The sequence below is a fragment of the Lissotriton vulgaris genome, chromosome 2_2 (genome assembly GCF_964263255.1).
Source record: "Lissotriton vulgaris chromosome 2_2, aLisVul1.2, whole genome shotgun sequence".
Taxonomy (NCBI): domain Eukaryota; kingdom Metazoa; phylum Chordata; class Amphibia; order Caudata; family Salamandridae; genus Lissotriton; species Lissotriton vulgaris.
In genome coordinates this window covers 111,305,932-111,332,706 of record NC_141688.1, presented here as the reverse complement: position 1 = coordinate 111,332,706, position 26,775 = coordinate 111,305,932, and the positions used below count along the sequence as shown (strand labels likewise).

The 26,775-nt window shown below is 48.9% G+C and overlaps 1 protein-coding gene across 2 annotated transcripts in view; it reads left to right on the top strand.

Moving 5' to 3' along the window:
• The window catches only part of DAPK2 (death associated protein kinase 2), a 640,584-nt gene that overhangs the window by 351,096 nt on the left and 262,713 nt on the right, over positions 1-26,775 (top strand). For both annotated transcript variants that reach the window (XM_086959404.1, XM_086959403.1), the window contains exon 4: positions 24,301-24,439. In XM_086959404.1, coding sequence (XP_086815530.1) covers positions 24,301-24,439 — 139 coding nt within the window. The remainder of the gene's footprint in view (positions 1-24,300; positions 24,440-26,775) is intronic.

The window sequence follows — 26,775 nt, the reverse complement described above, 5'->3', positions numbered from 1 at the left end:
TCCATCTCCCCACACCCCATTAGGACTTGTGCTAGGTCTTATGGTGATACTCCTTCCTTTGTTTATACAGATTGTCCACCCTTGCCCGCCCCCTTTTTAGCACACCGTTATACCCCCCTGGGTTTATCATGAAAACACAGCGCTGGGTGTTGTCCTCGGTGCCAGTTGCCTCACAAGGCTCTCATGTTCAGCTGCTTTGCGCCCATTTCACTACTTTATAGCTTCCCATACTAATGAAGGCGGTGATGGGGGCCTCCTGTTTTATTAATCTGCCAATTGATGTCACCTGACTTAAGTGCATTGATTGTTCTTTCTATGCTGATCATATATACTTTGATATATTTGTGTTACTATATAAATCAAGCGTGTCTTTATTGATATTTGTATTAGAAAATCTCTGGAGTACCGTGGCCTTTTTCTTTTTATCTGTACTGTACCCCTGCAAGAGTGGAACGCACAGTGATAGCTTCAAGATGATTAAACAAAGGCCTCTTTGTTTTTAATTTTCCATCTCAACTCCATCAGGGACAAATGAGGGTGCTGCTGCTTCCCCCAACCCCCCGCCCCCACCTCTACTTCCAGACAGTGTTAGCCCCGCCTCCTTCAGAAGTTCCATAGACCTACAATAAGGTTGTACCAACAAACTGGCATTCAATGAATTCATCTGCCACCCTTCTAAGATTGCCATTAAAGGGAAAGTGGCATCAATATTATAGGTGATGTATCAACAATTCTGTGGTGACAAATGGTGCAGCACCTGCCACTGACCCAGCTATGTATTTAAATATGATGCTTTATTTTGGACTGGCCTGAGCTGAAAATGTTCAAATATTGGCCTTAGTGCCTTACAACTGAGTGAATGCAAACTCCCGCCGATCTCCTAACTTACAGAACCCATCCTCATTGGCTTAGTGACTCTCACCAGCATGACCTAATCATTTCCTCCCAACGCTAATGGTCATCCGCGCCCATGCCTCATAATTACCCCTTATCAGCTTTTGGCTGGTCGCTGTAATGGGTTAGGAGTAAATATTCACCCCATTTCCCACTGAAAGAGCGGGGTAAGTCAATCCACCACCCATGGGTTTTGATTGAATTTAATTTCCACAAAATTTATTATAAAACCTCATTAATGGCACATTTTAGAGCAGGTTTTAAGTAATTGGTAAAATTATGAGGTTTTACTGACAGTTCTGAGAGGGCACATATGAAATGTTGCAGAACTGGAACGATTCAACCTACTCAGTTTAGCCATCCACAGGGGCTCTTGTTAAAAAAAAATAAGTATGAAAAAATAGGTTCAAATGCTATTTTTCATAGCAAATTTTCTTAAAGGCATTTTTCAAAAAGCAAAGTTGGAAAGGCAGCTTAAATAATATAACTGTGCAGTCTGACATGTCCTCCTGTCTTTTTCAAGGACCTAAGAAGCATCTCGCTTCACTTCTGTAGTCCGCTTGATTTCATTATCTTATCTCACGCCTTTTTTTGGATGTTAACAGGAAAATAGTAAAAAGAAATATCTCGATGTAGGGGCAAGAATAGAAAAATTAAAAGTTGCACAGATATCACAGTCACAGGCCTTAGATAGTCAGAGCTGTATCTTAGGTTTGATAGTTTTTATAAGCTCTGAGAGCAGATTTACCGTTAATGCTGCTGAGATAATACTAGTTCGTACAATAAAAATATTAGTTTGCACCATTCTTACTGGCTCATGCCTCAGACAGAATAGTTGTTTATATATGAGATAAAGTACCCCCTGCCCTACATCATAAGGATATTGCAAATCACCAATGAATTAGGTTAGGTCCAGTAATCACGAGTTATGGATACCCAGGTATTGAAAGGATAGGTTGTGCAGAATGGATCGCAGAGTGCCAAGAGCCACTCGAATCGCCTGGAATGGGGACCAACAGGGATTTGGCCTCATTCACCAGGAGACCCCAAGCCTCCTCATTAATGGCAAGGATTTCTAAGGATTGTGGGCATGAGGTCTGTGGATTTGCTAAAAATAGCAAGATGTCCCCTAACACCTGCAGAGCAAAGAGTTAGTGTGGAGATTGCCTACCCTCGGGAAGCAGTGGACGGCGATTAGGCAGAGGGGCCATTACCCATTTCCTGGCACACTAGCGCTTCAGGAGCGAAAAGCCCGTCCCGACTCCCATGAAGCCTTAACGAGTTGTACATTGAGTTTCTTTTTTCCTTAGCCGAATTTGGTTGTAAGGTTGTGAGAAGTTGGCCTGATATATGATGCTCACTAGTTCTAGTGATCACCTTGTATCGGTCCAAACAACCCTTATGGTGATTGGTTGTAAGTCAACGTTATAGACCAGCTATCCTAGTAGCGTGGACAAAAGCAGTATTTAGGCTAAACTCTGAATGGCAGATGAAGGCAGCTGTTTTACCACATATAACCCCTTGCATACCAAGTGAAAGGACACCACACAGGTTGTTATGAAAATAAACAGATATTTATTAACTAACATACACCTCTGAACTCTTTATGAGGTCAGAGGGCTAAGCACATGACAATATTAAAAGGAAATACGAGTTCGCACAATATTTACAAGTGCGCCTTAGAGGCACGACAAACCATATACTCAAAACAATGGAATGAGAGGAAAGAAAATACTGTAAGGAGATCCAGAGGCTGGAGGATCATTAGGACTACGCTACAAACTAGGTAAGTACAGAGCAGGAGGCCCACGGAACTCACGTGCAGAGTGGGAACTCTCACGCGGGATGCGTACCAACGTCTATGGATCTTACAGTTTAGAAAGTTACAGATTCCGGATGAACCCGGCTGGATGGAGGGAAAACAACAGTGGACCTGGACACTAGGATAGTGTACACAGACTTCAGCACCTAGAAGCTTTAGTTACCTAACCCACAGGCTGCGGGTGCATAGGGCTGAAGATGCGTCGGGTTTGCTGCGTTGATCCAGGTGGACCAGACCAGCAGTGTTGGATTCTTCGGGTCGTCGTCTCAGAGGTCACTAGCCAGCCGGCAAGTGACCAGACAACAGGAAAAGCAGCAACCAGGCAAAAGGGCCCCACGCAGATCTCGTGGATGCTGGGGGGCTGGTCTTTGGTGCAGGAGCTGCGTCGGTGTGGGGCTTCTCAGACCCCAATGCACTCACTCGAGGATCCCTCGGCGGTCGTGCTGGAAGCACTGTGCAGGTTTCCCAAGATGGCCGTCTCCACATTGCTCGTCGCACCCACGGGTTCCAGCTGTGCTGTGGATGTGGGTAGAGGTCAGACAGGTCTGGCGGTCCGGGTCTTGTCGAGCTGGGTCGTCGGATTCTGGGCTGGAAGGACTTTGCAGCAAACCGCACAGGAGCTTGATGGTGCCTGCGAAGCAGGATGGTCACTCCCTGACCATAGGGGAGATTCTTCAGTCTTCTGATGATCAGGAGGTCAAAGGTCAAGAGTTCTTCGTGGAAGTTGTCAAGATTAATCTGATTTGGAATGGGCACAGCTCCTACCTTTATTCAGCTAAAGGGGGCTGCACTACGACTAGGTCCCTCCCCTGGGTGGGACCAGGAAGGGGGTGGTTACACCCCCTATCCTTTGTCCAGTCTTGCGCCAGCTCTGGGGCTGGAGTGCCCCAGGAACTGGTTTAGACCGGACTATGCACAGGGACACCTTGTGTGCCCCAGGCATGTCTCATTCCTTTCAGCCCTGTCCTACCTAATACACAAAATCCTGTCTGGGGTGGTGCTAGCACCTCCCAAGGCAGGAAACCCTTTGTCCAAGCCTCCCTCGCTGGAAGGACTCCCAGCAGCAGGAGGTCAGACTTGTGTCTGTGGTGGCAGCATCCATTTTGTGATGCTGAGGCTCTAGTTAACTTTAACCGGGGTTCGCAGTTACATACATGTCGTGTCCCTCTAGAAGGGTGGAATGCTACCCCCGTCGCCAGAATTGGCGAGGGGGTAGTATTCCAATTCGTATGACACCTTACTCGACATGTTTTGATAATGTTATACCAAAGTTAGCATTTGACCGCGAGGTTCATAATGCACTTAAGAGTATATGGTATAGCGTTATCATGGAACAGCTATTAGGACTTGGTTCCGCAAGCTGCAAATGGGCTCAGCTCATGCCAGAGCACCATCTCACATAATTCCAAGCACTCTGCCTTCAGGATTGATAAGGCCTGCCATAGGAGTGACTGATAGGAATATATGTGTCCATTTTAGGTTTAGATATAGGGATACTATATCTAAAGCAAAGGGTGATTACACCACCTTGCCCCAGCTGTCGTGCAGCCAGTTGTGTCAGTTTTGGATGGCCAGCCAGGGGTGGCATAATACATGCTGCAGCCCCTGGTAGGCCCTGGGTGCACCTATGCCCTGGGTACCTAAGGTACACTGTACAGGGACTGTTAAGGTGACTCAGTATCCAATTAGATATGTACCTAGAGTACATTGAATCCATTTTACAGAGAGAGCAGTGGACCTGGGGTCCTGAATAGCAGGGTCCCAGGTCAACTAAGTCGAAAAACCAGCAAAACACCAGGCAAAAAGTTGGGGGCAACCATAGTCAGATATCCACCTTCCTACAAAGGTCACCAACTGTAAGTACACAGTTAGGTCACTGGGGCCGAGGGCTGGATACACCTTAGCGAGTGTATACCGCCCAGGTTCCCATCACTTGGTCCTGACAAAAACCTGGTACATCCCACTGCAGGTTGAAACATGTAAACTTTTTTACACTCACATAGATACTGTCAGTCAATTTAACCAACGGAAGTATCGTAAAACTGTTTTTAACATTGTCCAGTAGCTTGGGAATAAAACTTTTTCTTTGAAGTTATACTTGGCCAATTTTTTTAAAAAATAATATTTAATTGAAATAAAAACAGCGCAGAGTCAGCAGTTCAATAGCGTAATGACGTATAAGGTATGATATGGTAAACAGTACAATCATAGACATCTGATATCAACTGGAGTCTTGGTGTAGAGGTCTAGTTCTATCCATAGTCATGTCAGCAGTAGGAGAGCTGCAAATCTCGCCCCTATAAGCATTCCAATGACCCCACTTTTTGTCCCATTTTTTTAACATTACTTTTTTGCACCCCACTCACAAAAAATACCCGCTCCACTGTAGTCAGGTGTCCCAGCACACCCGGATGGCACTCGGCTGACGGGTGGGACCCCGATGATGAAGCATGTCACCAACCAGGTTGGTGAGTGAGGGGTCTTCTAACAAAAGAATTATTTTCTTTTGTGCACTCCATCTCCCCACACCCCATTAGGACTTGTGCTAGGTCTTATGGTGATACTCCTTCCTTTGTTTATACAGATTGTCCACCCTTGCCCGCCCCCTTTTTAGCACACCGTTATACCCCCCTGGGTTTATCATGAAAACACAGCGCTGGGTGTTGTCCTCGGTGCCAGTTGCCTCACAAGGCTCTCATGTTCAGCTGCTTTGCGCCCATTTCACTACTTTATAGCTTCCCATACTAATGAAGGCGGTGATGGGGGCCTCCTGTTTTATTAATCTGCCAATTGATGTCACCTGACTTAAGTGCATTGATTGTTCTTTCTATGCTGATCATATATACTTTGATATATTTGTGTTACTATATAAATCAAGCGTGCCTTTATTGATATTTGTATTAGAAAATCTCTGGAGTACCGTGGCCTTTTTCTTTTTATCTGTACTGTACCCCTGCAAGAGTGGAACGCACAGTGATAGCTTCAAGATGATTAAACAAAGGCCTCTTTGTTTTTAATTTTCCATCTCAACTCCATCAGGGACAAATGAGGGTGCTGCTGCTTCCCCCAACCCCCCGCCCCCACCTCTACTTCCAGACAGTGTTAGCCCCGCCTCCTTCAGAAGTTCCATAGACCTACAATAAGGTTGTACCAACAAACTGGCATTCAATGAATTCATCTGCCACCCTTCTAAGATTGCCATTAAAGGGAAAGTGGCATCAATATTATAGGTGATGTATCAACAATTCTGTGGTGACAAATGGTGCAGCACCTGCCACTGACCCAGCTATGTATTTAAATATGATGCTTTATTTTGGACTGGCCTGAGCTGAAAATGTTCAAATATTGGCCTTAGTGCCTTACAACTGAGTGAATGCAAACTCCCGCCGATCTCCTAACTTACAGAACCCATCCTCATTGGCTTAGTGACTCTCACCAGCATGACCTAATCATTTCCTCCCAACGCTAATGGTCATCCGCGCCCATGCCTCATAATTACCCCTTATCAGCTTTTGGCTGGTCGCTGTAATGGGTTAGGAGTAAATATTCACCCCATTTCCCACTGAAAGAGCGGGGTAAGTCAATCCACCACCCATGGGTTTTGATTGAATTTAATTTCCACAAAATTTATTATAAAACCTCATTAATGGCACATTTTAGAGCAGGTTTTAAGTAATTGGTAAAATTATGAGGTTTTACTGACAGTTCTGAGAGGGCACATATGAAATGTTGCAGAACTGGAACGATTCAACCTACTCAGTTTAGCCATCCACAGGGGCTCTTGTTAAAAAAAAATAAGTATGAAAAAATAGGTTCAAATGCTATTTTTCATAGCAAATTTTCTTAAAGGCATTTTTCAAAAAGCAAAGTTGGAAAGGCAGCTTAAATAATATAACTGTGCAGTCTGACATGTCCTCCTGTCTTTTTCAAGGACCTAAGAAGCATCTCGCTTCACTTCTGTAGTCCGCTTGATTTCATTATCTTATCTCACGCCTTTTTTTGGATGTTAACAGGAAAATAGTAAAAAGAAATATCTCGATGTAGGGGCAAGAATAGAAAAATTAAAAGTTGCACAGATATCACAGTCACAGGCCTTAGATAGTCAGAGCTGTATCTTAGGTTTGATAGTTTTTATAAGCTCTGAGAGCAGATTTACCGTTAATGCTGCTGAGATAATACTAGTTCGTACAATAAAAATATTAGTTTGCACCATTCTTACTGGCTCATGCCTCAGACAGAATAGTTGTTTATATATGAGATAAAGTACCCCCTGCCCTACATCATAAGGATATTGCAAATCACCAATGAATTTTAAGGCCGTATAGAGCATGGGTACTCACAAACTTTCTCTCGGGGGCCGAATTTACAGTGTGGTTTGTGGCTGAGGGCCGCACCGGTGGAGGCGGGGTCAGTGGGGGAGGGGGAAGGGGCTAGAAAGAAAAAAACTGTGACCATGAAGTTAAACACAGGCCCCTGCAGCTGACGCGTTCATCCACTGAGCCAACAGACCAGCATACACACACATCTCTCTTTCTCTCTCTCTCTCTCTCTCTCCCTATCTCTCCCTCCCTCTCTCTCGCTCCCTCCTTCCCTCTCTCTCTGTCTCTCTCCCTCGGTCTCTCTGTCTCACCTCTCTTTCTCTCTCTGTCTCCCTCCCTCTTTCCTTCCCTCTCTCTGCCTCCCTCCATCTGTCTCCCTCTATCTGTGTCCCACTGTCCAGCTCCCTCTGTCTCCCTCCGTCTGCCCTCTGTCTATCTCCCTCCCTCCCTCTGTCTGTCTCCATCCCTCCCTCCCTCTCTCTCTCTCCCTCCCTCCGTCTCCCTTCCTCCCTCTGTCTGTCTCCCTCCCTCCCTCTGTCTGTCTCCCTCCCTCCCTCTGTCTGTCTCCCTCCCTCCCTCTGTCTGTCTCCCTCCCTCCCTCTGTCTGTCTCCCTCCCTCTGTCTGTCTGTCTCCCTCCCTCTGTCTGTCTCCCTCCCTCTGTCTGTCTCCCTCCCTCTGTCTGTCTTCCTCTGTCTGTCTCCCTCTGTCAGTCTCCCTCTGTCTGTCTCTCTCTGTCTGTCTCCCTCTCTCCCTCTGTCTCCCTCCCTCTGTCTGTCTCCCTCTATCTCTCTGTCTCCATCTGTCTGTCTCCCTCCCTCTGTCTCCCTCCCTCCCTCTGTCAACCTCCCTACCTCCCTCTGTCTGTCTCACTCCCTCCGTCTCCCTCCTTCCCTCTGTCTCCCTCCCTCCCTCCATCTGTCTGTCTCCCTCTGTCTTTCTGTCTCCCTCCCTCTGTCTGTCTGTCTCCTTCCCTCTGTCTATCTGTCTCCCTCCCTCTGTCTGTCTGTCTCCCACACTCTGTATGTCTCCCTCTCTCCCTATGTCTCCCTCTGTTTGTCTCCCTCCCTCTGTATGTCTCCCTCTGTCTCCCTCCCTCTGTCTGTCTCCCTCTGTCTGTCTCCATCCCTCTGTCTGTCTGTCTCCCTCTCTCCCTCTGTCTGTCTCCCTCTCTCCCTCTGTCTCCCTCTGTCTGTCTCCCTCCCTCTGTCTGTCTCCCTCCCTGTGTCTGTCTCCCTCTGTCTGTCTCCATCCCTCCCTCTGTCTGTCTCCCTCTGTCAATCTCCCTCTGTCTGTCTCCCTCCCTCTGTCTGTCTCCCTCCCTCCCTCTGTCTGTCTCCCTCCCTCTGTCTATCTCCCTCTGTCTGTCTCCCTCTGTCTCCCTCCCTCTGTCTGTCTCTCTCCCTCTGTCTGTCTCCCTCCCTCTGTCTGTCTCCCTCCCTTTGTCTGTCTCCCTCTGTCTGTCTCCCTCTCTCCCTCTGTCTGTCTCCCTCTCTCCCTCTGTCTGTGTCCCTCTGTCTGTCTCCCTCTGTCTCCCTCCCTCTGTCGCCCTCTCTCTGTCTCCCTCTATCCCTCTGTCTCCATCTGTCTCCCTCCCTCTGTCTCCCTCCCTCCCTCTGCCTCCCTCTGCCTCCCTCCCTCCCTCCCTCCCTCTATCTGTCTCCTTTCCTCCCTCTGTCTCCTTCCATCTGTCTGTCTCCCTCCCTCTGTCTGTCTCCCTCCCTCCCTCTGTCTGTCTCCCTCCCTCCCTCTGTCTGTCTCCCTCCCTCCCTCTGTCTGTCTCCCTCTGTCTTTCTGTCTCCCTCCCTCTGTCTTTCTGTCTCCCTCTCTCCCTCTGTCTGTCTCCCTCTCTCCCTCTGTCTGTGTCCCTCTGTCTGTCTCCCTCTGTCTCCCTCCCTCTGTCGCCCTCTCTCTGTCTCCCTCTATCCCTCTGTCTCCATCTGTCTCCCTCCCTCTGTCTCCCTCCCTCCCTCTGCCTCCCTCTGCCTCCCTCCCTCCCTCCCCCCCTCTATCTGTCTCCTTTCCTCCCTCTGTCTCCTTCCATCTGTCTGTCTCCCTCCCTCTGTCTGTCTCCCTCCCTCCCTCTGTCTGTCTCCCTCCCTCCCTCTGTCTGTCTCCCTCCCTCCCTCTGTCTGTCTCCCTCTGTCTTTCTGTCTCCCTCCCTCTGTCTGTCTGTCTCCCTCTCTCTGTCTGTCTCCCTCTGTCTCCCTCTGTCTGTCTCCCTCCCTCTGTCTGTCTCCCTGTCTCCCTCCCTCTGTCTGTCTCCCTGTCTGTCTCCATCCCTCTGTCTGTCTGTCTCCCTCCTTCTGTCTGTCTCCCTCTCTCCCTCTGTCTCACTCTGTCTGTCTCCCTCAGTCTGTCTCCATCCCTCCCTATGTATGTCTCCCTCTCTCCCTCTGTCTCTCTCTGTCTGTCTCTCTCTCTGTCTCTCTCTCTGTCTGTCTCTCTGTCTGTCTCTCTCTCTCTGTCTCTATCGCTGTCTGTCTCTATCTGTCTCTATCCCTGTCTGTCTCTACCTCTATCTGTCTCTGCCTCTATCTGTCTCTGTCTGTCCCTGTCTCTGACCCTATCTAGCTCCGCCTGCCCCTGTCTCTATCTGTCTCTGCCTCTATCTGTCTCTATATGTCTTTACCTGTCTCTGTCTGTCTCACCTCACCCGGCTCTCACTCCCTGCTGCCCTCCTACCTCACCGGGCTCTCACTCACTGCTGCCCTCCCACCTCCCTCACCCGGGCTCTCACTCTCTGCTCTGCCCTCCCACCTCACCGGGCTCTCACTCCCTGCTCTGCCCTCCCACCTCACCGGGCTCTCACTCCCTGCTGCCCTCCCACCTCCCTCACCCGGGCTCTCACTCTCTGCTCTGCCCTCCCACCTCACTGGGCTCTCACTCCCTGCTCTGCCCTCCCACCTCACCGGGCTCTCACTCCCTGCTGCCCTCCCACCTCACCGGGCTCTCACTCCCTGCTCTTCCCTCCCACCTCCCTCACCCGGGCTCTCACTCACTGCTGCCCTCCCACCTCCCTCACCCGGGCTCTCACTCTCTGCTCTGCCCTCCCACCTCACCGGGCTCTCACTCCCTGCTCTGCCCTCCCACCTCACCGGGCTCTCACTCCCTGCTCTGCCCTCCCACCTCGCCGGGTTCTCACTCCCTGCTCTGCCCTCCCACCTCACCGGGCTCTCACTCCCTGCTCTTCTCTCCCACCTCCCTCACCCGGGCTCTCACTCACTGCTGCCCTCCCACCTCCCTCACCCGGGCTCTCACTCTCTGCTCTGCCCTCCCACCTCACCGGGCTCTCACTCCCTGCTCTGCCCTCCCACCTCACCGGGCTCTCACTCCCTGCTCTGCCCTCCCACCTCGCCGGGTTCTCACTCCCTGCTCTGCCCTCCCACCTCACCGGGCTCTCACTCCCTGCTCTGCCCTCCCACCTCGCCGGGTTCTCACTCCCTGCTCTGCCCTCCCACCTCACCGGGCTCTCACTCCCTGCTCTGCCCTCCCACCTCCCTCACCCGGGCTCTCACTTCCTGTTCTGCCCTCCCACCTCACCAGGCTCTCAGTTCCTGCTGTCCTCCCCCCTCTCCCCTGTGTGTCAGTCTGGGCTGACACAGCCTCCGGGCATCCCAGTACTTCATAGGTCTTTAAACGACCATTTGTTTGTTAATGAGGCTTTGTTTACCTCTTAGCGCCCCTGCAGCTCCACTCTTGACTGTGACTAGAATCGCCCGGCCCCCACAGAGCTGTCTTTCTGATTACGCACTGCTGCCCCGAGGTGTTGGCTGAAGTTTAAGAAGAGACACAGAGGTGCGATGTCTCAAGCTCCGCGGGCCGCCACTGAAGGCTTGCCGGGCCGCCACTGGCCCGCTGGCCGTACTTTGAGTACCCCTGGTATAGAGGAACAAGGTCAAAGGTGACTTGCAATATCCTTATAATGTACAGCAGGGTACTTTATTCTTCATTATACATGGTCTCACTAACACCCTTTCCCACAAACTGCTTAAACGTTTGGTATCTTACTCTTTCCTATGAAAAAATAATATGGTTGCATGCTTAAAAAATAAAAGCAGAATCAGGAGTGAATAATTAAACCCCAAAAAAACAGTAATTTGCTCCAAAAAAAGATATTCGCAGCAGAGCAATAAAGTCAAATTTAGGAAAAGATGTTTCTCAGAATGTGCAGAAGCATGCAGAGATATTCTGTCTTTCCTGTAAAGAGCTCTAGTGAATAATTAAACTTGTTGTCCTAAATATCTCCTTTCTGTGGAGGACTGTTCATTTTAGAAAGACAGATGAGAAGAAGGAAGAAACCATTATTGTTCTTGTTTAAACTCCAACTATGTTGATGCTCTGTGAAATGCCTTTCATCTTGACTGCTGGATCCGACTGCAGTGATTATGACATCATAAATCAAGTTTAATGCGTTATTCCAGTGCAGCAGCTATGCCATTTCATTATTATGGGCGACTAGAGACGTCACAACTCGTCTCCAGCGAAGAAAGGACTTTTATTCAGTCACTGCAGGATCCCATGTATTTATATACTTACAATGATGATATGGTCGTAGGTGATGTACCAGAGGGGATTTTGTTGTAGACTGGCATTGGTAACCTCAACATAGTGTCATACGACTAAAATGACGCAGTAGGGGGAGGAGCTTCGTGGGCAACCAAGATGGCCGCGTGAGCTTGGAGCTCTGAAGACCCTCCGATCCTCCGTACTAATCCTGTCACATATCCTCTTCGATGTTCGTGAAATATTGAAGATGAACCGATGCTGACACGGGTCCCGTTGTCCGATTCCAAATCCGACATTCCTGGGTGCAGTTACACCGTGTGGAAGTTCGCGGACTGCAGGGGGACCCAAACTCAGGCCGGGGCATTGCCAGGCGGAGGTGACGAGGCACGGTTCTGGCTGCTCCGGCTCACAACGGAGCTAGCGTAGTGGCGGAGGTAGCGCGTGCTAGACGGAGTGCGGGATAATTCGTCCCAGACGCAGGTGACCTGGTGAGGCCCGTTGTGTGGACTGGCGAGGTGGCCCGGAGACCAACAATGGCTGGCAAGGGTGGCGCTGACAAAACGCAGCCTCGGGTCAGCAGGAAGACTACGTACTCGCAGTCGAACAACATGGAGCGCTACGCTTAGCCAAGGGGCTCGCCTGGTGCCTCCACGAGACCAAAGGACCTACACCGGGAGGTGTCGCCTGAGGTTCAAGAACCCACGCTCCGCGACGTAATGGGTGCCATTGAAGGCATGAAAGCCGAGATGCACCAGCAGCACGAAGTGATGGCACACAAGGTGGACACTCTGGCGATTGATGTCAACCTGATCAGAGCGGACTTGGGCAAAACGAACGAGCGAGTCAAGTCGCTCGACATCAAGACTTCTAGCCTAACTACGGACGTCTCGGACCTGCAAACCGAGGTCCGTAACTTGAAGTCGGCCAATGACCTTTTTGCGAGGAGGCTTGAGGATTATGAGGGTCGGGCCAGGCGGCAGAACGTCCACATTATTGGTGTGCCGGAGGGGGCCGAAGACTCGGCTGTTGATCTTTTCGTTGAAGATCTGGTCCAGAATCACCTAGCCCCTAAAGGACTTAGTAAGTTCTTTTCCGTGGAGCGGGCGCACAGGATGCCTGGGGGTCGGCCGAAGGACGGTGCCCCTCCAAGGCCCATCATCGCCCGCGTGTTTAACTTTAGGGACCGTGACTCCATTCTACAGGCCTCAAGGAGCGGTGGGCCTCTGCAGTTCCAGAACGCTGCCATTAACTTCTTTCCGGACTTCACCCAGTCCGTGCAGAAACGGAGACAAAGTTTCATGGGAGTGAAACGAAGATTGCGGGACATGGGCATGAAGTACGCTATGCTGTTTCCAGCCAAACTGCGGATCGAACATGGCGGCCGGGCTTTGTTTTTCGACTTGCCGGAGGTGGTGTCGGACTTGACACCTTGCCCCAGCAACGTGACGACACCGAGGAGCGGTCGGACGACGCCACTGGCAGCCAAGACCGGCAGGAATGAGGATTGGCTACAGGACTCTTTTTTGGACAATGGGTCTACCATCAGCTGTTTGGTTTGGTAATCCTGAACTCATAAGGGGGCTTCCCCTGTACTTTTCTGTTTGGAGGATGGGGTTACCTCCTTTCTCCTCAGGGGCTTTTCGTAGATTCGTTTTTAGGGGCGACAGGCACACTGCGAGTTGGGTGGGCTATTTAGTCTGATGCAGGGGTGCAGGGCGGGGGGCGGACGGGTTCTTTGTTTTCGTTCTTGGGTTGCATTTCTTTATTCTTTGTTTCCCTTTTGGCAAGGCAATTGGTTGTATGATTCTGTTCATGTAATGGCGGTGCCCGTCGAGGGCGGGATGGGTGGGGATTTCGATGATGGGGGGTAGGAAATTGAATGTTCTAAGCTGGAATGTCAACGGGCTGGGGGATCGTGTTAAGAGGGGTATTGTACTGCAAATGTTTAAGAGGTGTGTGCCGGATGTAATACTGGTGCAGGAAACGCATTTGGTGGGAAACACATGCTACGCACTTAATAGAAAGGGTTTTAAGATGGTGGCACACTCGGGGTTCTCCTCGGGTTCCCGGGGGGTGGGGATTATGGTGCGCTCGACCCTCCCCATGGACATTGACTCGAAGGTGGTCGATGAGCGAGGATGCTACGTCGCGGTCACAGGGAGGTGGGAGGGGCGTAACTTGGCTCTAGTTTCGATTTATGTCCCCCCTGGGCTACAGACGGACACCTTCAAAGATCTTGGGTGCGCCATTTTAGGTCTTCCCGAGGGGCTGCTTCTTTTGGGAGGCGATTTCAATGCAGTAGGTTCGGGGACATTGGATCGGCACCCATCCAGGGACCTCCGAGGTGCGCAGACCTGGCTTCCTGACTTTCTTGACACCTTAGGACTTGTTGACTGCTGGAGACTTCTGCATCCCACCCAGCGCCAATACTCGTTCCTTTCAGGGGCTCATGGTAGCCTCTCCAGGATTGACTATGTCCTGACATTAGCGGCCCATGTATCGGCGGTCTCGGAGGCCAGATTGATGGCGAGGGGCATCTCGGACCATTCTCCGGTCTGGGTGTCCTTCGATTTTGATGTTGGATCGGCCAAAAGGGTGGCGCCGATAAACCCGTGGTACTTTCGTGACCCAAGACTCGTGGACTCCTGGCCAAAGCCATGGAGCTCTACTTCTCCGAAAACACGGGCTCGGTTGCCTCCACTGTCTCCTTATGGGAGGCATTCAAGACTGTCCTGAGGGGGGAGGCGTTCTCACTTATTAATGAAGTGCGGAGACGCAGAGACGTGGACGTGGTGACTATCGAGTCCGACATAGCGGCAATTGACACCCAATTGGAGGCCGGCCCGACGCCGGATCTCCTGCATGCGCTCTCACTCAAACAGTCGGAGTATCGCGCCACAGTCACGGAGGCGGCGAAGGCCATGGGTAGGGAGCAGCAGGGGCGAATCTATGAGGTTGGGGACAAAGCTGGTAAGCTTATTGCCTCGCTGGATAAGAAGGAGAGGGCTAGCCGCGTTGTCCTGGAGGTATTGGGGGAAGATGGCGTGACTGTCACCGACCCTAGCGCTATTGCTCTTGCCTTCGCGGAATACTTCTCGTCCGTATATACCTCGGCCTCCGAGATGTCGCAAGAAGACTCTGGTGACTTATTGCAAGGCATAGAGGTCCCGTGCCTGTCGGAGACTGAGAAGGAAGACATGGATAGGGACATCGCGGTGGACGAGATCGCTCAAGCGATACGCTCCCTGCGATCCGGTAAGGCTCCTGGCCCCAACGGTATCCTAGTGGAGCTGTACAAGATTAAACCGGACCTCGTCGCTTCGCCATTGCGGGCTATGTTCATTGAGGCAAGGGAGTTGGGTGCCCTTCCCCCCGATCAGAGGCTGGCCACCATTGTGGTCATTCACAAGGACGGGAAGCCCAGAGATTTGTGTCGGTCGTACCGTCCTATCTCGCTACTGAATGCTGAGCCCAAGATCTTGGCTAAAGTGCTAGCCAACTGGCTGGTTGGAGCGATAGCCGATTTGGTGCACCCGGACCAGTCGGGCTTTATTCCACATCGCAACACCGCCCTCAATCTGAGAAGACTTCACAGGGCCCTCGCGAGGGTCCGCACCCTTCAGGAGCCGGCCGTCTTGGCGTCCCTGGACGCCACGATGGCCTTCGACTCCCTTGAGTGGCCATATTTGTGGGCGGTGCTGGAGAGGTTTGGGTTTGGTCCAAGGTTCATAGGATGGGTCAAGCACCTATAGGCCAACCTGCTTGCTAAGGTGGCGGTTAACGGCCGCGCATCAGCTCCATTTGCCCTTAGTAGAGGCACCAGGCAGGGATGCCCCCTGTCCCCTCTTTTGTTTGCATTGGCACTGGAACCTCTGGCGGCGTGGTTGAGAGGGCATCCGGACATTAGGGGAATCAAGTGGTCCCCGGGCTTTGAAGATAGGGTGTCTCTGTACGCAGATGACATCCTCCTGTACCTCACCTCTCCGTGTACGTCCCTTATTGTTGTGTGTGATGTCCTGGGTACCTTCGGTAGACATTCTGGACTTGTCATTAACTGGTCGAAGTCTCATTTAAATGTCCTGAGGGGTGAGGTCCCGAGACTCCCACAGGACTGTAACATACAGGTTGCGAGACAGGGGTTTAAATACCTGGGCATCTACATCTCTGCTGACCCCACGGTACGCTACACGAACAACTTGCTCCCCCCTCTTGCGCGCCTTCTGCGTGATGTGGAGGAATGGCGGAAGTTGCCGCTTTCCTTGCTCGGACGGGCGGCATTGTTCAAAATGATGTCCCTACCCCGGTTTCTGTACGTGCTTCAGAATACCCAGGATCTGGTCCCGTCTGGATATTTCAGAGAGGTGGAGGGCCTCCAGCGGGCCCTGCTCTGGGATGGTAGGCCACGCTTCGCTATTACCAAACTGACTCTCCCGTGGTATGACGGAGGGATTGCGCTGCCTGACATCCGCAGGTATTATTGGGCGTCTCAACTGGTGGCCATTAATCACGGCTTCTATGGACCAGCAGTAAATCTGGGCTTTGCCATGGACCGGTGGCTACTGGGTGATGGGAAATACTACAGGGCTCTGTACTCTAGGTCTCTGGATGGAAGAATGACAGGTCCCACTAAAACGTCAGTCCACATTTGGAGAGCGGTGACGAAGGCACAGGGATGGAAAGGCAAACTCACAATGGTGACTCCACTCTATGACTCCGATCTGCTGGGTAACTTATGGCACACAAAGGGGTTTGACCGCTGGGACTTGATAGGCATCTCTAGGGTGGAAAACATGATTGCCAGGGATCAGATCAAGCCTTTTGAGGAACTGCAGAGAGAATTTCAGCTGGGGGAGAGGGAGTTCTTCAGGTACGCTCAGTTAAAACACGCCCTCCTGGCAGTTATACCGGAAGGTGAAAAGATCCCCGAATCTTCCCCGCTGGAGGACAGGTTGCTGGACGGCTATATGCCCGACAGCGCTATCTCACTGACCTATAAGAAACTCATTAACGTTCGTGCGGACCTTCTGCAAGGGGTGCGAGATCAGTGGACCCGTGACGGGATTGAGTTGGACGACGAGGATTGGCAGTGTGCGGTCTCATCCCCGAAGGAGGTGGCGATCCCGGCCAGACTGCGCCTTGTACAACTGAAAATCCTGCACAGGGTTTAAGTCACTGGCCCCCGACTGGTCCACATGGGTCACTCTGAGGATGATCTCTGTATACGGGGGTGTGGTTCCCTAGCGACATTCATGCATATTATATGGGAATGTAGGGCGGTGGCTGCATATTGGAGGCGTGTACACATAGTGATGGGTGAGGTGACGGGAGTTGACTTGCCCGCTGAAGCCCGGCGTTGTCTATTAAATGTATGGGGCCCCACGGATTACACCAGTTCACAAACTCAGTGGGTCACCCTAGGCAACATGGTGGCTAAAAGGGACATTGCACAGAAATGGGGAGCGGCTCTGCCCCCCACAGTAGAGATGTGGAAGGCTAACATGGACTGGTGCATGTTCCGGGAGAAAACTGTGTATGTTGCCAGGGGTAGGCCAAAAAGTTAAATAAGATTTGGGGGCCCTGGAACGAGTATAGAGGTGATATCTGCCTCCCGCCGGACGCGGCACCCTTGGAGGAGCGACTGTCCCCTTAGCCCCTGAGTCCAGCTGAATTAGTGATACACAATGTCCTGTTTCCTCCCTCCCTTCGATATCCATGCATGTGACCTGTTCATGTATCCTATTCCGTGTATAAGCCCATCCTGCCCCGAAGTAGGGCGATGCCGTACTCATTTCCTTTGCCTTGCCCTCTTGCACCGTTATAGGTGCTTTTCTGTTGTTATACTGTTTCCTTTCTTCTCACTTTATAAAATAAACCTCATGTGATTCTGTACTGTATTCTGTGTGCACCACTTACACTGCGTAAAGTCTTGCTGCCAAGCCTTCGGGATGTATGGCTGAATAGCTGTGTACTACTGTGTTGTAAATAAAGGTTTTCCCAAAAAAATTTTAAAATGACGCAGTAATATTAGCAAAATGTTCTGAAATTAGCATGAGTTTTCAGTCATAGCAGCTTGACATGTTTTGGAAATGCAATAGTATAGTCCCATTGTATTATTGTGTCAGTTTCTGTACACACTCACTTAATCCCCAAATACCCACTTTTTATTAATATTAAATTGTATTGTGTCCCCAAACATCAATTTGTCATTTTCTGATTGAAATTGTTTTTGTCCCCAGGTGTCAGTTTTCCTTTATAGTAAAAAAACTTTTTTTGCCCTCAAACACCAGCATGCCAATATTAACAAGCTAATAATTGGGGACAGATTAGTTTATCTACGAGAATTAAGAAGCTTATATCGGGTGGACAAATGTGTATCTTCAAATAATGATACCCACAGTTATGGACCAGATGGTTTTGCTTCCCTAGTTCCAAAACAGCAGCATAACTAGTGGAGTGTAAAAGTGGACTATTAAAGGCAATTATGAAGTGAGGTATAAATTCAGTATACTGTTAAGATAACATATTTATGCGTATGCAATTAGTCTCGCCTTTGGGACCTTATATGTATTTAGCTATGCAGCACTTAGCCTGGATGCTGAAACATCTACTGTTCTTTAACATGGAGGGAAAGTAAGCAACAAACTGCGTGACACACCAGGTATGGGTACACATGGAGAGAAATATTGCCTTTCAGCTGGAAATGGTATAGTCCGTAGCTCTGTTTTTAATATAAAATCTGGGCCTTCGGTGGTCATATCACTGAAAATACAATATTTGAAAAAAATTGTATTGTCTATAGGTGCTCGTGAAAGACAATTTCAATGGTAGAGAATGCCAAAGTGGTTCTGGTATTTTACTGACCTCTACTGGTCGTTTTCTATCACAAAAGTTAAATAGAGGCAGTTGCCAGAAAAATAGGAAAAGGAAAGTCCCTCATCAGAAAGCAATTTGGGTATTTTACTGACCTCTACTGGTCGTTTTCTATCAAGACAGTTAAATAAAGGCAGTTGTACAAGCAGAAACCAATTCTGGTATTTTACTGACCTCTACTGGTCGTTTTCTATCAAGACAGTTAAATAGAGGCAGTTGAACAGAAAAAGGTCCCTAAGCGGAAGGAGACAAGTCCTAGGGCTGATCACCAGAGCCCACAAAGTACATACACATATAAGTATATACTAAAGTATATACAAGAGGTCTCGAATGCTCTACGTAAAAGGAAATCAAATAACTTGTCCTGGTGGTTCTAATGAGAAGTCACACGGAGGACTACAGCTTTAGAGTAATTCCTTATTCATTTCAATGAAAACACGTGATTGGAGCGAGAAGCATACACCCAAACATCCAATAGCATTATATGGGAGGTGAGTAATCCACTGGGCTGAGCCAAAATGTTATTGACAAAGTGTCAAGCTAGGATACGATTAGCCTGGAAATAAAGAAGTGCACAAAAGAAATAACAAGGCAACATTCTTTCTTCATATGCACACAGGATCTGGAAACACTGCCTGATTTAATTTAGGAAGGCACGCTTCTTTAGAAAGCAGTATGTCATGATGCAGTAACGGTTGACTTTGGCTCTTTGAAACCAGCTACCCCTCCAGTCAGTCACTAACTGTTTTTTGCCTTGGTCTCTGTACAGTGCTCTGCTGCCTTTTGGCTACATTTGTGCTATAACAATACCAAATACCTATGTACATAAAATGGCTAGTCAAAGTAAGCCAGTACTTAAACTGGATAGAGCCAGATTTTGTCGATTGTCAAATTAGCCTTTAGTAAGAAGTATGTAGAACACAATAATCCTGGTTCTGCGTCCATATACTTTAATGTCAAAGCCATGCAAAGAATTTTCATGTCAACTTTGTAATTGGACTAATCAGTTACCAAAGATTGCAGCTAAAGGGCAATTGTGGTTGGCCCACCACTTGAACTTTCTCACCCTTTCTGACTTGTTAGAGTTACTTGGTTTTCTTCAATATCATTAATGGACAATTATTTCTAGTGTTAGTTTACAAAGTTAGGGGGGTAATCCGAGTTGATGACTTTGGGAGTCAGGCTGAGACCTATATCTTAGAATTAGGGATGGATTATGTCTACAAAGACCACATGTTGTTGTGTTTAGGACATAAAGCATTAGAGGTCAAAACACGAGTGGAGCAGGAAGTCAAACCAATCACACATTGTTGGCCTATGATCCTTGTCTGTTTTGCTGGATTTAGGATGGGATTTTGGCCCCTGTGGCACTTAAATGAGATAGTGTAGCTTGCATCTATGCACATTGTTCTGGAAATATGGATGTTTCAGTGCTTGATAGTAGAGGAACATTCTCACTATTAGAAGGAGGGATGGTCAAACCACCCGTAGTAAGATCTGTGTCGCATATGCTAGTTGTGTGTGCTTACATTAGTGATTGCCAGGTAAGATCAAAACAGACACATAATTTAATCAATTCAGAGCCCAAACGCACCTACACTTGTATTAGTTTAGGGACACGACCTAGTGGGTTAGCCTGGATGATTTACTTTGGGGCAGGTCCACGTCTGATTTGCCCGCTGGAATAGCATAGTGGAGCTAAAAATGATGTTTGTCAAAAATAATTTAATGTGGTTGGGATAGAGTCAAGAGTTTGTGCTGTGTTATGCAGTCACCCTACGTAGCATAAGTATGTCCAGATGTGGGTCTGGGTTTGCTGTGCCATAGGGTCTTGAGAAGCAGAGGAGACTATTTAGATGGAATCTCATCTGTGTTTTCTTGTTTCTTATTAGGTACTTTTTTGAGGTGACGTGATGTTCTTTATATGTTTTGCCCCTCCTTCGGGTGATTAATATTACAGTTTTCGCTAGTTCCAAGAACTGTTTAAAAAGCATATGTTACTACTATCCAGCCTGCCAGTGCTCTGTTCAATCACCAGGATAAAAAACGCGGAGATGTGCCTTCAGGGATTCAAACTAGTGATCACAACAGATGTCAGTAGTGAGCACTCAACTAGCCCAGTCAACTGGCCAGCAAGGGTGGTCCCAGTCTTTAATGGCGGCCGATAACCAATGCAGTGGACTTCATGCCTCCAGATAAACTACCATTTGTAACATTGATTGGAACTCTCCCAACCATCACTAATGAGCAAAAAAAGTATTCACCCCTTTACAGACAGATCTCTTCCCTAATCATGTTGCCAATCATTGGTCTGTTCCTATCACCTTCTGTGCTGCTCATTTCCTGTTAGAGGCCCCTAGAACAATCATCATTTTACTCCCTTAAGGCTCATAGGTTTGATTCCACTTGCTAAAATGGGTACTAGGCTAGTTCATTGCCGGTTAATTGGAGCAAACACAAAAGTCGCATATAGCGCTTCTAACACCTACACTCCGCCTTAAAGGCTGCCAGCCTTGAATTCCTTCCAGACCTACCTGTGCAGTTTCCCCTGGGGACTGGGCGATGGTTCATCGTTAAAGGATGATGCCCTCATTCTTCTAGAATCCACAGATCCCGAAGAAATTGGCATATGTACTAAATCTCAGTCATGTCTATCACCACCTCAGGGACAGGCTCACTTTAAACAAACATTCCATTTCAAACACATGAGGAAGAACAGTTTTAGCAACTTCAGTCAACACTGCTCCCTGGCAGGCAGTTTAAAGGAAGCCACCGCCAAAGTATTCCTGTTTCTCTTCCTCAAATCTGACACTGCTACTAGTCCTGTTTTGTTATGGTGATTATTTATATAGCACTTTAAGCCACCTTAAGGTCACCTCAGAGCTCTGAGGGGGATAGAACAGACAAAAAAATATACATGATGGAATCGTTGATAGAGCCGACGACAAAGAAGTCCTATGTCGTTGTGGTCGTCTGACAAATGCTGGTATCTCATCGGACAGGAGTGATTGTACTCTGTGGGTAGCTGGCCTCGGATGTCTCGTTTGAGGGAGCAGAATGGAAAGGGGGAGCAGTCAAAGTGTGACAGAAGTGGATATCAAGGTGCAGTGTTCAAGACACCAGGGCAGGCCTAAGACCCACAGAACACGCCTGATAGTCAGGAGACGGCCTCCTTATTGGTCTCGACAATGTTGACGTCAGTGGTGGCTAGTGATCTTTGAAAGTTTTGGAGCTAAATATTCAGTGTGAGTGAGCCTAACTTCCTTTAGATGGGTATGGAAGGGTTTCCCCACATACCCTCTTCCAGAGAAAATTCATAAAAAGGATTACTATGATAAAATGCACCATTTGTCACAATTATCTAAATATTTTCTTGGTGTGGATGAGCATTCAAAACTCCTGAGACGGGTTAGGCACGCTTGACCAACCAAGAAAGTTCTGCCATATTTCGTGAGTGCCCTTCCAGAACCTATGGCTGTACAGCAAGTGTATGTGAAAATTGTGCTGTAAATTGCACTCTAAGGCCCATTTTATTTCAATGTATTAGGTGGGAAAGTGAGTCTCCGTGCAGGAACTCTAACTCACTCACTGGCTAAGACAATTTCGGGAGGGTATTTACATCTCACCACTTTCAAAGTTCACCAGCTGCCACTGATTATACCTTTACCAAGTGCTGTAAACAGCAAATGTTAGCATTGGCCAGTTGGATTCTACTTAATGTACCATCATCAGAAGCATGGATGGTTTCGTTGGCATTGTCAGAGGCGATGTTAGCAGCAGGCTTACTGTAATACTGGCAGTATGAATACACATGTCTGTATTTATTTTAGTCTGTGACCAGCAGATTATAGGTGTTTTCTACTACCACACACCGCTCTGGAACTTCTGAGCAGTTGTCTCAGCGAGAACTGGAATCAGTGGAACCTCTTACATGCATGTCCGAGAAGACATGGGAATGTCTTGTTTCTCTGGTCTCACATTTTGAAGCATCTTGCCCCATGAGATTCTCTTGGAAGCGAATGTTTCCTTCCTATAAGTAGTCCCATGTCCAGAGCGACCACACAAATACAAAACTGCAACTCCCAGAATGCTATGTGCAGTTAGTGAAAAGCCAAGACTGATTTAGTGTGACTAACGATATGAGGCCGCCGAGCAACCCTGGGAGAGTACAACTACGGGCTCCCTCTCACTCTCTCCATGGTATTGACCCCTGAGGTCCGGGATGCGAGAGACATGGAGCATGGTGGATGCAGAACTACATGTATCTCAATGGGGATATCCAAAAAATCTGGCATGGATCCGGCCCTCTAGGACCGGTTTGGAGACCCCTGCACTAGGTGGCCACGTACGGACATTTTTTTGAGGGAGCGGCATGCCTGAGGGGTTGGGGGGTGGTGGACGTTTCCAGGGGAGTTTGGGAAGATGGGGACGAGGGCAAGCGGGGTGGTGGGTGGCATTCGCATGAGGAATACCACTGGGATGTTCATTCTGAGAGGCGTTCAGTGGCACTCATATGCAGCCAAACACTGGGAGAGGAGGTGGCCTAGCGAGCAGACATACCTGTTGCCTATCTGATGGGAGGCTCGACGCTGAGAGGGGAAGGAGGACCTTACCAAAATGAGCGGGGGGACACCTGTACTGGACTTTAATTGAACTGCTTGATCATTTGTTATGCCCTCCGGGCTGTTTTTTTCCTATAATGTCACCTTGAAAAATCAATAAAAATCTGTTTACAAAAAAAATGAGGCCGCCTAGCAACCTGAGGGCCTATTTAGAGAAATGGCGGGCGGCCCACCCTCACACCAGTAAGTTGCCAAATTTTATATGGATGCTCAACTAACTTTTTATTTTTAATTTACAAAAAATAAACTCCCAAAGCAGTTTTTGAAAAATGAAATACTAAAGCCCCTGACAGACTATGGGCTATTTGTTTATTTTTGTTCTGGGCGAGACCGCCTAACTGGTGGTCCATAACAGGAAAAAAAGTACATCTGTACATGTGTCTGTGGCCTAAGTAGAGTGGACAGTCTGAGGAACTTACACAGACGGCCCGGGTCAGTGGGATGGATATTGTAAGGTTTCCGACGGTGGCAAGGGCAACCCCCGTGGGAAGGTTAGGGTGCGCTTAACTCTAAACAGAGCAGGCGACCCCGGGGCCGGCTTTAGCGCTGTTGGTGCCGGTGCAACAATCGTTTTTGGCGACCCCACACCCTCTGACTCCCTCCTCGGAATCTCTTTCTAGCACCGGGCAAAAGTGCCCCTCAGACATCTTTCCAATCATAAGTTATTACTAAACATATCGCCCCCCCCTGAGGTCATCGCCCAGTACGGCCGCCCTGGTCGCAATGCCCTGAAGCCAGCTCAAGCCCCCCATCAGTTTGGCAGAAAGGGTACTCCACCACATTTGTTGCCCCATATGCTTTAGAGTTAATGAACTGCTGTAGTGACTTTCACTGAAAGTTAATCTGTGAAAGCCACAGCCGCCTGCTTGGCACAGCGCATCTCCGTGCACAACTCTTAGTTCAGGAGACGGCATTTTAGTTGTCGAGTTTTGTTATTATCCAGTAAAAAATGCATAGCTAATGTGGACAATGCACTACACTTATGAATGTGCATATCCTAGCAATGATAAAAAAATATCGAAGAATAGTGTCAGTATCTACTTCAAGGCATCTTTGTCAGACTGCTCTCAGAGATGATAAACAAGCACAGACGCTGGTGGCCCTTGTCAGGTCGATGTAGCTGGCCCTTTGTACGCCTCAGACGGCCGTTTTTCAGCATTTCCTCGCCATGTGTTGCTGCCTGCAGTCGTGCTGCACGCCTCCTATGTCCTAATGACTCGTTGAAGTGCAGATGTAAATACTGAGTGCTTTCGTTTTGTTTTGCAGAGTGTCTGGAGGCGAACTCTTCGACTTCTTGGCACAGAAGGAGTCTTTGAGCGAGGAGGAGGCCACGAGGTTCATCAAACAGATTTTAGACGGCGTCAATTACCTCCACTCCAAGAAGATCGCTCACTTTGATCTGAAGGTAAGCCGCGCTGATAGAGCTGGACAAGGGCGGCCATCTTTGGCTGTAAATGGATACCCGAGGCATGAACGCGCCCTTTATTCTCTCACGTGGCCTCGACCTGCTGCGGTGAGTGATGTGTGATCTCTGCTGCGGAGCTTACTCAACACTGAGCTTAGGTGTAACCTTGGGCAGCGGCCGCCAAAAACAAGCCCCATCTATCTTTCTGACAGGAATATTGTTCCAATCCCCAGGAAAGGAATTCAGTGAATGCGGTGCTTTTCAATAAATGTGCTTCGCAAACACCATTCCCCACCAGGAAGGGGCGACTGACCCTGCGGCCTTGGAGACGGTGTGCATGTCCGTCACTCACCCTCTTGGGGTGGACTCACTGAAACTTGAGGGGGCCCTCTCTGCAGAATATGGAGGGACCGACCGTACGCTCCGGACCCAGTCAGGTCCTCTCATGCAGGGCCGGACTGGGACCCTGTTGTAAGACCAGCCCCCGCACAGTGCGTAGGAAGCGTGCGAGGGAGCAAATGACTGAAATTGTGCATTCCACATCACATTTTTCATTCTATATTTAATTGTTAGGTTTTAAAGCATATTGGAACATTGCAATGTTGGAGGCTCCATCAAAGACAATGGAGTGCTCTGGGCTTATGCCGGCTTCTAGAAGCCCGGAGCATCAACATTCCAAAGTTTGCTCTATTCATGGCTGTACCTGTGAACAAAGGCCTCCGAGAGCCTGAGGGGATTTCAACTACCTCCGCTCTGTGAAGCTGTTGTTTTACTATTTAGATCACTCAGTCCTTTAGGGGCGGAATGTTCTGGTAGCCTTATAGGTCTCCGTAGCGGGCTATACCGGCCATTAAAGGCCCCTCTCTCTTGTTAAAGACCCCCACCTTCGGTTCAGGTCTTTAACGCCCAGTGTAGCCTGCTACGGCAGGCTATAAGGCTATTAAACGATGACCTTACAGTGCACAATATAAGCAGACAACTCCTCTTACAAAGCAACATGCTGAACTCCCAAGCCTAACCAGCCCTCAAACAGTGTGACATTATGGAATCCAAACTCCATCAAACAAGGCACATTTTAAATCCAGACTTCATCTGAACTCTTCCAGACTTCCAACCCTAAAACATTCTGAAAAACTGACAGATAGTAACAATCATCCAGTTTTGTTTGCTTATTGATTCTTCCCAGTAGATACCACTTTGAATCACTAGAATCTGGATGTGTCTGTTACTGTCCCTGGATAGTCAATCATTAACTGTGGCTATGTCGCGTGAATGTCCATCAAGAACGGTGCGGTGCACAGAGGTGGTGTGTGACTGGACGAGTGAAGGTGCAGGGGAGCAGGGCACTTATATAGCGCGTACGAAGGAGAGCCGGGAATGAGACAGCCTGATGGAGGGAAACGGGTATAAAGTGAGGAGGCAGAGGAGGGAAAGATAATGTGTGTGAGGGAGCTGGTATGTGAATGGTTAAGTATGGTCGATCTGTTCCTCTTACTTGTTAAATTACAGAGCTCTCATTCATTTCTTAGACAGCAGAGCTATCTCTCAGATTACACTGCACATTCCAACCCATGAGAAATCAGAGATATTCAACGGGCTATATCGTTCTCTGGTAGGTAGGCCGGCCTAGCCCTTATGTTGCAGAGCTCTCCCTGGGTTCTAAAACAGCAATGTATCCCCCGGCTATGCAGTCAGTGATATCTGATCCACCCCTCAGTTAAATAGAAAAAATAGAAAACGCTTGTTAGTCCAGATTTGAAGGCACTAGTAGAGAGTGAGACAGCACAAATACCCATCAGTTTCCACGGCTCTATTATTTCTCCAGTTACACCATCCTCAGTAGTGTATGCATGCACAAACCTTACCCAACCACATGGAAGCACCTCAGGGTCTTGTGAGGTGTGTGACGCACTATACTGATAACAAGTGGGGACGCAGAATAATCCATTGTGCTACAGATCAGTGTCGGTAATGAGACAGGTAGTGACAGCAGTCGGCTGCTACACTGCTCATAGTAACTTCTGAGGGGGACAAAAGCTCTGGGTTACACAGTTCTTGAAAATCCTCTGCCCACCAACGCTGCTGCTCAGTTTACAAAACCTTCCGTAAAGACAGGGACAGTAGAGCTCTCACCGCTACACCAACCATGGTCCCAGAGATGCCCATTTCTCCTGTGTGTAGTGTAAGACTTTCCCTCACACCGACTCTGTACTTCCACCATTTTACTACGTCTGGTTCGTTTCCAATTGCAAATGAAGAACTGCTGGTACCAGAACACCAAGGAGCCCAAGGCAAAAAGAAAACAAGTATTGGCATAGCCAATAGGTCTCGCCTTT